This window comes from Ruditapes philippinarum, unplaced genomic scaffold, assembly GCF_026571515.1.
Source record: "Ruditapes philippinarum isolate M1 unplaced genomic scaffold, ASM2657151v2 ctg1597_1_1_1_1, whole genome shotgun sequence".
Taxonomy (NCBI): Eukaryota; Metazoa; Mollusca; class Bivalvia; order Venerida; family Veneridae; genus Ruditapes; species Ruditapes philippinarum.
In genome coordinates this window covers 6,730-20,260 of record NW_026857128.1, presented here as the reverse complement: position 1 = coordinate 20,260, position 13,531 = coordinate 6,730, and the positions used below count along the sequence as shown (strand labels likewise).

At 31.5% G+C, this 13,531-nt stretch overlaps 1 protein-coding gene across 1 annotated transcript in view; it reads right to left on the bottom strand.

The window, feature by feature from the left end:
* Positions 1-11,347, bottom strand: part of LOC132748854 (uncharacterized peptidase C1-like protein F26E4.3) — a 57,835-nt gene extending 46,488 nt beyond the window's left edge. Inside the window, exon 1 of the mRNA XM_060738505.1 lies at positions 10,626-11,347. Coding sequence (XP_060594488.1) covers positions 10,626-10,944 — 319 coding nt within the window. The 5' untranslated portion in view covers positions 10,945-11,347. The remainder of the gene's footprint in view (positions 1-10,625) is intronic.
* Positions 11,348-13,531: the final 2,184 nt, after the last annotated feature.

The window sequence follows — 13,531 nt, the reverse complement described above, 5'->3', positions numbered from 1 at the left end:
GGTAATTTAAGTCAAACCAAAGTCTCCTGACAGCGACTTTAGAGATTTTGATAGGAAGTAACCAGATAAGACAAAATTGAGAGAAGACTATAATAGCTATCATTAAAGTAATATCGGAACGTGTGAGCAATTTAAGCAGCAGCAGCAGCAACAACAACAACTTTAATAATAAGAAGAACAACGGTTATATTAATTTTAATATAAGTCTCACCTCTACATATACCATAAAATATAAAAGAACTGTATGAAATTCGTTCATTACGAACCATAAGAGACTATGAAATCAAATTACATGGTAAAACATGCTATATTGTATACATTTAAAACATTTTGTTAAAACAAGTGTAAAAATCATTCAAGGTTACTGCGCACACTTACTTAAAAAAGAAAATGAACGTGACCACATTATTTGTAACAAACGGCCAAACATGGAAGATACAATCATAAGTAAAGCTGTAAGAGTTGAGATGTTGCAGTGTTTAAAACAGCAGGCTTTAGTAGTTATGTTCGTAATTAGACCATTTACTTCATTACATATCAGGCAATTATAGAAATAGAACATTTTACAGATGGCAGTTGACGTGTAAGATGAAAAGTAGCTTCGTTGAAATATGAAATTGTTCTTGTTACACAGTTGATGACAAGTTGTCACATTTCAATGACGAGCAAATGAAACTTTCTCACACTCATTGAAGAATAGTTTATGTATTATAATTATTACCTTATATATTTGTTTAAGAAATAATATCGGTCTTAGCGGTGTTTATCGGCTATTTAACACCGGTTTGGAGTTTTGATGCAAAGGAATTGACCACGAAGGCCGCAGGCCTGAGTGGTTAATTTTTCGCGTCAAAACGACAAAACCGGTATTAAATTGCCGATAAACACCGCTTAGACCGATATTATTTCGATTATAACAAGATATAATTAAGAAGATCACTAATGCTATTTTTTCAAGACGAAAAAATTTCCGGTGCCGATTTTCGTATAACGCTGTTCGATTTCGCACCACACTGTTGCTAAGATATAGAAATTATTGAAAGAAATAATGTTATTTTTATCAAGTTTTCAACATTTAAAACTTGCGTGTTTACATCAGTGCCCCATTTATCATTCTTGTTTGTTTGAAATGACGTCAACGTTTAGGTAAGAGTTGTATACTAAGGATGACGTCTTTACGCTGCTTACGGATTGTCGCCGTTTTGTCAAACTATTTATTAACTGATAATCCAAATCTATGGTGTTAGTGTATGTGAGATATTATTTCGGTATTGTATGAAAAGAAAACATTATAAGAATTGAAAATATAAATAAAAATGATTTTTATTCTTTATAAACTATATGATCGAGGGAGAAAACATAAAAGCCACGTATACAAGTAGTCCCTAACCAGTGTTTATTTGCAGTTTAACACCGGTTTTTTCTTCTTTGTCAATAGTGACAAAATCACGAGGAGTGTTAGAATAGTATTTTGATGTAATGTCACAGCATTTTCTGAGAATCATAGCCATTGATATACATATAAGGAGAAGAAAAGTGAAGCGGCGTCCGTGGCCGGGTGGTTAAGATCGTTGACTTCAATACACTTGCCCCGTATTACCCTGGATTCGAAAACCGTCAGGCACTTCGGATTCTTTTGTAGGCAGAAGCTATCAACCTAACTTACGGAACTTCAGTGGTTCTAATCAGGTGCCTGTTCGTGCCTAAAAAATGCACGGAGGCACCTGAGGCCTTTTTCCACCATTAAAGATTGCAAGTTTCCATATGACCTTTACAGTGTTGGTGCGACATAAAACCCAACAATAAAAAAGGGAAATTGAGTGCATAAAACAATGTCGAATTAAACACAGCTCTTCCAAAACATAATTAAAAACATTGTTAAGGTGGATTATTCTGTCGCCAGGCGACTAGAGTATTCTTCAGTGTTCACATATTTTATGAACAAGTGACACGAGCATATCTCTTAACCCTTAGCCTGTTTCATTTCTAACATGGACTTTTCCAAATTCTTCCATTTTCAAAGCTGACCATTATCCCTTTTGGGACATATCAAGATGATTTTTTATTATTGAAGAAACAGACAATTTGCATTTTATATTCGTCGCATTAATATCCTTGCTATCTGCTTGTTATGACTCGCTTGAAACAGACAGTGACCTTATCAACAAATATTTGTCATTAACATCCCAGTGTAAATGCACATTCTGCAATACTTATTTTATGTTTAAATGCATTATTCACCAATATTCTTAAGCTTTCTTTATTTACTTAATCTTAATATTTACTTTGAAACTTTGTAAAATATTGTACTAATGTGTCACAGTAATTGGACAACACCAAACCTCGGCTGTGAAGGTCACCGTCATTACCTCGACTGTGATTCAGTCCTTAATATAACGACAACATGTAATTATATACATTATGTGTGATCTTACTGTCACTTATTGCAGGTTTCATTATATAAACGAAAGGGTTAGATACAATAGTACAATAACAACATTAAGATTCCAGGGTATTCGTAAATATACCACATGTTCCCAATTTAGGTTCATTTCGTCAGTAAATATTCAGTCCATCCTACACAAAAAGTATACACATTGTGGTATGTGCCATAGATAAAGGAGATAAAATTAATAACTACGGACTATACATCAGACAAATAGATTAATACTAGGATGAGTCTAACAAAGTTTTATATTACAATATTTCTCAGTTTTGATATTGCATATCATTTATACATCTTGTACTTTCGGAGCGATTATTTTTAGTACCAAATTTAATGCTTAAACACTGATGAAAACGGCGGCCCATCCAATCTTATACTTGTTAAAAACAGCTGTTAGAGATATGAAACAATTAGTTTCTGCACATCGGTCGAATGTTTCACTATCGTGACAGCCAATTACTTCGACAAGTGGGAAAATATACGCACCGAAAGAATGGCAGCCGTTTTGCTCGTTACCACATCGTAACGGAGACATGATTTTAATACAATCGCAAGGAAACTTGGAGATTTCAAAATATGGTTCAACGATCTCTGTAAGCTATTTATTTAATGTTTATAATGTATAAACATAAAAAAGTACAAAAGATGATTAATGTCATCAAAGATAGAGTAACAATATTTGTTCTAAAGATAATATCTAATTTAAAACAAATAATAATGATATCAGTGTTTACTACAAAATAAGAAGAACGTACTTCAAAATGTCAAATTCAAAATCGTTGAATTACTGTCAATCATATTTGTAAAATAACGTTTCTCATTAAAAGATTAAAATGAAATGTTATATTTTGGTGAATATTTTGATTGTTTATTTAAAGTTATGCTAGCAAGGTAATTTGAAATACCCCCACACCCCCCCAAAAAAAGAGTGTATATATACAATTTATTATGACAGTAGGTGAGCTTAACCATTTGGCCGCAAATGACAAATACTCTGCCAAGATCAGCCGGCACATGGTCTGCACTGTTTGCTATTCAGTCAGTTCATGTTTCAAAATTGTCTCTAAAAATGATGTATGTTTTTTCCATATAATTCCAAAATAAAATATTAAGTTTGGTAAGGGTTATTTTTAAAAAAATTGTTCAGATACTTTTGGTGGTACTAATCTATTGTCACTTATGTTTCTCATGCTCGTCCCATTAATTACTGAAATATTAGTAGAAAATTATATTTTATCAGCTTAATAGCTTGCAAACAGAATTCATGTACATGTAGTGATGTCTTTTTCTAATATGGTAGCCATTTTATCAATTTAATGTACTGGAAAAAATGCATCAATGATCCATTTTTGCTACTGAATCATGACTTTTCTTTAAAAAAGCAATCTAAAATTATATGGAGGGAAAATAAAATAATCAATTTTTGAAAATTCGAATCAATAGGAATGTAATTCTTTTCTAAAATTGCAAATGCCAAGTTACAATGTTATTACCTTTTGGTTTATTATTTGCTTAAAAATGTTGATTTGATGCGAACAGATCACACCCATAGACCTGTGTTTCTTGACTTAAGTATCATTCTGGCGACATTCCGGAACCTTATCTGTGCTTTCATGTCCGCACCTTGACACAGCGTCATTTTATGAGAAGAATGAAAAATATTATAGTTGCACTCTTAATATCCTAAAATAGCAGCTGAAATTTTGTTTTCGAAAGTTTTACAAATGTATTTGCTTTGTTAAATGATTCATTTGAGTTTCATAATAGAGGCAGGTTTGCTTAAATTATCTCCAGATATGACCTGAATGATATGAAAACTACTTGGCCGAACAATTTAAATAAGATACTAGAATATGTTTCTAGATATTTCATTACATCATTTTAAGAAAACTTTAAAATTTGTAATTCTTATTATAAGAATGTTCATAAAGTTTGTAAAAATATACGTGTTGAACATTTCACTTTCTGTCAGCAGTCGATGTGTTCTTTAAAATCAAAATTTAGATCATGCTGATAAATGGACATTAAGCACCCTATTTTCTCAGTTTCTCTAAAACTGACCTTTAACCACTCTCATTATGACTTACAACTTCCACATCGAGTCTATTAAACACGACACTAATTGTCAAATGACGTATAAAATAGTTTAACATTGTGTCACTTAATTGAACTACATGTTTACTTACATGTGTTTAACTTGACAGATAAAAATTATCATTGGCATTATTTCAAGTTCAATGTACCGAACTAGAACACGTACTTCAATGGTAACCCAAAATAATTTTCATGTTTTAATTTATTGACCTAACGATGCGGGCCTTGTCATGAGATAAGGGTTAAGCTCATCGTTTGTAAAGACGTATATGTGTTTGCATCTTAACTGCTCGTGCGTACCTTCTTATGTCACGACGCTAAGACCAAGAATAGGACTTAAAGGAATAAAAAAGTAAGAATATCCGAGTGATAAAATAATATAATGATACATTTGCAGTATAACGGAACAAGCTTTATATTCTATTAACTTTACGGTTACGGCGGTTTCGACTTTTCGAAACTAAAATAACATTTAAAATCAAAACAAATTAAGCATGTAAGATGTACACAGTGTAGATCAGTATAATGATGAAATAATAAATTCCATGTTATATCTTAGATCACAGCGACCCTAAATGGCAAAGAGATTGAGATACTTTTACAAAAAGCTCAATTGAGATAAAAATGTTTTCTTTTTGATTAAGACATATTATTTTGTCAACTTTACGATTAACATATAAATGTATAGATAAACCAGTACATAAATAGTATCAGTTCATTGTATACACATGAGGAACATTCATATTTACAAAGCTTTGCAGTTGAAAAATAGACGTGGCATATCACAGTAACAACATGACAGTCAAAAGTTCTGTTTTAAAATATGCTTTGGCTACACCTTTATGCACCATGATAATCAATTATTTGTCAGTTTGAATGTTCTGTAACTACTTGGCGCTAGAAGAGATAAAATCCAAAATCGTTTCTATCAGTACAGTGCTGATTTAGTATATACTTTGTTAGGAAGTTTGATAAAGTTGTACATTTTGTCTTAAAGTAAACTAAAGTAAAACAATAAATATTATAAATAATTATAACAATAATCAAGTGATAACAATAAACAATAAATAAAAATGAAAATCATCATCATTTTAAAAAGGGAAACTGAATGTGGTTATATATTGTACAATCGTAAGGTTGCACAAGTGAGTTATTTATGTTATTGTACGCGAGAGAAAAATATAGAATGAAGAAAGAGAATAAAATATAGAATCATATGATTTTTCTGATACAACTCATTGCAATTAATTACAGTCCATCGTGTGGTTATATATTAACTTAAGTATGTGCCATACTGATAGATGTATATTTGAAACACATTACACAGATAAAGGAGATAAAATGAATGACACCAAACTGTACACCAGACACAACGCAATGGATTAATACAAGAATGAGTCAAACAAACTTTATTTTACTTTACAATATTTTTCTGTTTTGATATTGCTTATCGTGTAAAACATTCTTGTGCAATTGAAACTATTATATTACCAGCTTATTTAATACTAAAAACTGATTAAAACCTGGCTGACAGGGTTGTACATGTTATGTTATGATTCTTTCCAAAATTATTCAAAAATTAGTTTTAAAATAGTCTTTTGCGCATCGGTTGAATGTTTCACTACCGTTAACTAAACAGTAATGGCAGTTAGTTTACTTAGCTGCTAAGGGAGTGTAGTTTTACAAATTAATTCAGTGTGACACAACTTACTGACGTGTTTTAGAAGTGGAGCTACCTATCAAATAATAAAATACTCAAAATTTGATAGTAAAATTGTTGTGACAATCACACACTTCAGGTTAAACACTTTGAACATTTAAACATTCCATTCTCTCAAACCGTCGTCTGATTACTATCATATATCGTAACAACAATTATAATGCCGATCGTAAGATCTTATTGTCATGAAAGTCGATGAAATTGTTTACCTGACTTTCTAAAATGCGGCTTAAGAAAAAAAATCATAATATATATTTTCTTTAAAATGTATGAAATAACTAAAATGAGAACTAAAATGTCTCTAACACGAAAAAATGTTTGATTTAGCCTACTGATAGATGACAGTGGTTAAAAAATTAATGTAGGATCCACGCCACTTATCACTAGCTTAACTCTCTCTGACTTTCTAAAAGGCGTCTTCAGAAAAAATCTTAAAATATAATTTCTTTTAAAATGTATGAAAAAACTAAAATGAGAACTTAAAATGTCTCTAATATACAGAAATAACTGATTTAGCCTACTGATAGATGGCAGTGGTTTAATTAATGTTAGATTCACGCCATTTATCACCGAAGTAAGCAGTGGGTAACATTTGAATAGAATATGACACATTTGAAAATTGGGAAACGTCTTTACACTGTCGTTTAAAAAAAAGATGAAGAAAAAAGGAATAAACGGTTTGGAAAGATAAGTTTGATCTATAATGAAAAACATGACTATATATTTGTTATTTGTTAGAGAGAATATAAAGAATTAATTCTAGACATTTTAGTTTTCTCAAAATTTAACAATGACTTTGACTTCGAAACATTTGGCTTAATGCTATATGTAATAACAAATTCATAACAAATCTGCAGGCTGTGCCCGAAAAGACACATTCAAAAATGGAAGCAAGAGACAGTGTGACACACGCAAACACGGAAAAGAGTGTAAAACAATGTTGCAAGGTGAAATGGCCATATATGTACCTGTGTTGGCTGGAAAATTTTAAAAGATGTCTTACAATATATGACATGGCACATAAGTAAACAATTATTTTTGGCTGATATAAAATATTTTTGATTGCATATGATAAATATATAGTTTATATGTCAATGACGTGGTCGAATACAAAATCTGAATGACAGACAAGTAGAACAATAGAGCAATATCAATAGGCATGTTTCACAATAAAGGTAGACTAAACTATACGATATCTTTTAGATATATGTACACAATTGATGTATTCACATTTTGCATACAGAAAACAACAATTAACATAAACTTTCCGATTTCGCTGTTCTAAATGAACCAACGGCAAAATGTAAAAATGCATTTTAAATAACCCATAGAGAAAAGAAGTAAATGTGTACTGTAATTCAACTGTAACTTATACTAAATAATTATGATGCTTACGATTCTAACCACCCAGGTACACACTCATTCTATTGGTATTCAGTAATTGGGCTGTTTTTCATCCCAATTATCATTATCGCAATTGTTCATACTATAACATCACAAACCCACTTAATATTCTCCAAAAGAAACGAATTTTTCTATAATTGTAACAATAACACCCATTTAAAAATAAACAATTACACAAAGATATGATATAACATAGATTACCTACAGTAACTATACCACTGTTTAAAACCTACGTGCATTTAATCATGAATCATGCAACATTGTTACATTAAGGTTATTTGTTTAAAGAACGCTCTTTTCGTTAAGATACTTAATAGATTTAGCTTAACTATTTCTAAATCCAACAGTTTCGAAAGATTTTTAAGAAAATCAACAAATATCATTATAAGGATAAAAAGGCAAGACAAAAACACAGGTTAACTGCCTTTTGGGATTTTAATTCGTGTCCGTAACCTTGCTAAAACGGATATTCTCCAGCAAAAATGTATCTCATTAAAATGGTCATACCTTATATTCAGACAGGTCCATGTCCTTATCGTCTGGGGTCAAGCGTATTATTTTCAAACTGTCATGTAACTCTGCCAATTAGGGCCATTGGACATGGTGAAGTAAAATAGAATCTAATAATTATATCAGATTAAACCAAACATTGGACCAATATTTAGGCAACATTACAGGATATAAATACAATGTGCAGATTATTTGGTACTTTAGAATATAACAAGCTATTGGTATTTGTTGGAAAGATGTCCATTGCAATATATTAATTTTTAAACACCTTTTAACAAAAACAATCGCTTATTTGGGCTTGAATATTATAAAAATGTTGTAAATTATGCATGAAAAACATGAATATAAATATAATTATAATTATTAGATTTTCTTGTTTGCAACCTGTTTAATTATTCAAAATTGTGTGCCCGTTGTGCAATATCAAAGCCAAAACAAATACTGAACATGAATTCTAGCCGGGTTTCTTCCAAAATTTTGCACCACCACTTCATATAAATTTCTTATGTCTTTTAATTCAAGAGTATGTTTAGTGTAACTCAGGAAATTCTCAAATGAGATATGTTAACAATTACAACACTGACAAGGACATCATTTCTATATGAAGTAATTCATTCTATCTGGTCTTTTCAACTCATTGAAAAAAAAAACAACATCTAACAATTTTGTTTTTACGTCAATTAAAAAAATGATTTATTTGTTTACATCCGCATGCCGTAGTGTTTTTACAAAATACATCTATAAATTCTTTAATGGGATTTAGGAACATATTAAAATCAATGTATCGTATATTATTTGGACATGTTCCATTTCTATGTGAAATATATTATACGGATATTATATTGACCCCCCCCCTAACTTTTAAAATGAACAAATAGAGATGTTAAGATTGACATATTTGTCTTGACATTTGCTAAATTTATATCAAAATCACTCTGAAGCTTTTATTTAAATTATAATGCATTTATTTTAATACTAATGCATTTATTGTTGCATTTCTATTGATAATACAACTGCATTTGATATACATTTAGCAAATTTCCAAACTGGGGGCGAGGAGGGGTTTGTCCCATGATGCATTTCTAAACCGGGTTGAGGCAAATGTATTGAAGGAGGTAGGAGATGTCGTGAAATAATATACTTATCAATTTTATTGTCTGCAAATGTGCTTGTCTATCCATACTGCCAAGCGAGCTACAATCGCTGTAACAGTTATTAGCAAGAAACGTGTTTCTTGTCCAAACATTGTATATTACTTAATTAAACAAATGGATATGTTTACCTATTTAATGTGATACAATGAAGACTAAATAAGTGCAAATAAAACGGAAAACCTAGTCCATATTAAGTACGAAAATCCAAAGAACAATGGGTCAAAGACAGAAAATGCCGTTTTGCATTTGTATACCAAATATCATGATTCTGTGATATTAGGAAAAAATTTACTACTGACCACAAATGTCGAAAATTTAATTAAGTCATTAAACAAAAAGTGGATAAGCAACATACCTGAAATCAAATCCCATGGTATTGGACCACGTGTCAATGATGTATGCCAAATATCAAGAGGCTGTGATAAGTAGTTGCTGAGAAAACTGTTATGAAAATTCCCTACCATTGACTATTAATGTCGTAAATTTAGCTCAGTCAATCAACAAAAGTGGATGAGCGACAGACCCGAGATCTAATCCCACGTTTTTGGACCACATGTCAATGCTATATGTCAAATATCAAGAGGCTGTGATAAATAGTTGCTGAAATTTCCTACCATTCACCATTAATGTCGAAAATTTTTAACTAAGTAGACTAAAAGGAAGTGGATGAGCGACAGACCTGGAATCGAATCCCACAGTATGGGACTATGTGTCGCTGCTGTGTGCAAAATACCAAGAGGCTGTGATAAGAAGTTGCTGATAAAACTGTTACGACATTTTTCCCCTGCCCGACCCGCCGCCCGACATTCACATAACCCGGGTCTGCACCTGTGGAACCAGGCGAATAAATTAGGCACAGTATAACTTCCTGTAACTTAGGCATGCACGACATATCTGCCAATCAATGCTGTATTGTCTAACAACACGACACTGCTGTACAGGCATAAATTATGACTAAAATCAAGTGCTATATTGAAAAGCAACACAACTGTCATTAACTTGCAAATGTTTATCTTAAGTGCTGGAAAAGACGTAAGCGGAAGATATAAAACTGGCGATAAAATGCGAGATTGATAAATGACTGTTATCACAAACGTTAAATTGATTGATTATTCTGCATGTGTTTTCTAAAGAAACACTTTCAAGCGATAAGTTTCCTTTTTATATCATAAGCAGTTTTCATGAAGTTTGATATGTATTGTTTCTGTCAGGAACAAACCTTCTCAGGCGTTATCAGACAAGTGATGTAAGCGTATCAGATTTTAAAATGATTATATTTTTTGAAAAATAAACTCACCTCTCAAAGGCGCCGGTGTTGTTCGTTGACCAAGACAAAACGAGAAAAAATCAGGGCAACAATCCCCTCTTGTTCTATTACAAAACTCGTCACAATAGCACAAAGTGTCAAGAATAGGAACCGAACACGTGTCAATACGCCCTAGACAACATCCCCCGGGGCGTGTTGCACAATAAGGGCCGGCTATATCCGGACCCCATTCTATATATCTTTTTGACCTATGTAAACGTTTAATTTCAGCACTTTCACACGTTATCATCACAACAAAGAAGAACAGAACACAAATCGAAATTCCTAATTTTGCTTTTAACTGATCCATTATTATTTTAATTAGAGTAATATTTGTTATCAAACAGGTAGTTTTAATTTTAATTGTTACATCTAAAACGTCTTATCACATGCAATCATCATACAGTAACTCCTGTAACTCATCTTCATTTATATCATCCGCTTTCTGTTTCGATTATGTATTTTTCTGCTATCAGATTATTGTATTAATATCACCCAACATTTCAGTGCACCAATTTTAATGCGCAAACGAAAAACGATGAATATACTACTTTATATCTTTCACATTTAAATCCAACCGTTTAATAGACCTTGTATTGTAGTAATCATTGAATAGTCGCTCAATTTATCTTCAAATGACATTTTGTAAAGCAGCGCACCATTGATGCAGCGTTTAAATTTGATAGTTTAACCGTGTACTATGACAAGTAAATTAAGTCTAATATTATATCCAAGTGTCGTATAAGCCGTGTATAATCGTGTATAAATATAAAGTTTACAAGCTTTTAGATAAAACATCCCTTTGCCTACTTCAATGTATTTTCAACGTAAAACACATGAAATGTAAAATGGCCATATCAAAATACATTAGCTTGTTTTCTTTACTTGGTAATTCATCAAATTAAAGCTGTACACTAAAATCCAACCCAAGAATATCTATTATATATGCATCGAATTATGTAAACTCAACATTTATTTATCTGTTTGTTAATAATCATTTTTATCATTTGCAAAATAAGCGTAAAAATCTTATTTTGTGAATTTATTAAAGATAAAACCGACTAACCATTTATAACTGATTGGACTGAAATATGAAATTAGTATTATTGTATATAAGCATACAAATCATCATTTGGTTTTGTCTTTTATTATTTCTCTATTGTTACGTCTCTATGCACAGCCTTGCTTTCTCCATATCCAATCTTAGATTAATAATATCTGTCATATTTTGCGGTTCGGATCGGAATATCCGTCCCTAGATGACCCGCCCATTGGGCGGTAACGAGACTTGCCGAGTTACCGCCCATGGGCGGGTGACCGAGGGACGGATATTCCGATCCGAACCGCAAACATTTGTCAGATATTTTTTCTTGCATATTCTACCATATTCCGTTATATTTTAAATTCTTTATCTTTATTTTCAATGAAAAGTTATATCATTACAACCGTTACTACTTTCTTTCATTAGCGTATGAATAACAAAATCATTCATAACGGTAAAATGACGTCATCTTTATCGTGCCATTGTACAGCACGCGACTCATCTGGAACCCCCCATGCCAGATGAAATTTCCGGCATGGGTAAAACTATAACGGAAACGCCAGTCTGATATGCAAGAAATGATTGTTCCTTTCAAAATGGATGCACAATACCGTGTACCTAATCACCATATCCAGTATTGCAATACATCATTGTTTTATAAATAAATATTTATTTATGCATCGCAAAAGGCAGAATAATCTATATATTAGCCTTGGAAACGCATGCAGTTATCGTAAAGGTTCATATCTACAAAAAAGTGTCAAATATCTACCTTAACATTATGTATGCTACATTTTTCGGCACATTATATGGTTTACATTTCCTAAAGCAGAGTTTGTTCTATAGGTTACATGCTATACTTTGCTAAAAAATGGCAACTTTTCAAATATATTTAATTGCAAAATAAATGTGTCAAATGTGCCATATGCATGAGCATTTAAATCTGTATAACAGTTCACACATTAAGATAAATTCTGTTAAGAAACAACGCGAGTATTCGGATACTTAGTCCTTTTTCTGGCATCAGGTCAGGCTTTAGCTTGTTGATGTTATGTTTACGTTTACATATATATTGATATAAAATGCGGTGTCACTGAGAGCTCTAATTTCGGTTCCCTACTTTTTTAGTGTATTAGTACGTAGAAAAAAAATATGCAGAAATTGGGGCAACTGTCGTTTGATTCCATGGCGGGCTCATCATGACTGCGTGTTTTTTACGTGTAATGTTATGATTGTTTATTATGTCACATGATTGTTTCTTCTGTCGAAATAAATCTATATATCAATGCCATTAATCATTCAAAATTCACTTCATATTATCATGTAAAACTTATGGGCTGATTTTGTTTCAATTTACTCCTCTGTATAAGTAAAAATTTCAAGTTGAAATATTTTGACTCAATGTCTGTATCAATTCCCTAGTATAATGTAAAATATAAATAAAATATCAATTCTTTCTTATTCACAATTTCTTTCATATCGCTCTGTTTGATCTTCTATGACACAGTGAATGAATTAATTTGATTTATAGCTAGTTTGTATGTATTTTATTCAAAATTTCATATCTTCATCTTCATGGTAATGGAGAAAATATTTACAATTGCAATAACTTAAAAGTTAATGATCCAGATGCAAAGTAAAAAGCGACTGTATATAACTTATTACAAGAAACCAAGGTTTTGTTTTCTAGTTTAAAGTGGATTGGGCTACAATGAGCACATTTTTCATAATTGTTTTCAAATATTGATAAAAAAACCCTGTAGAAATGTATCATTTGGAATTCTTATAAAGAGTTGTTTAAAAAAGTGTTGATATAGTTCTAAGTGACTTATAATTAACATTTATAAATGATCGA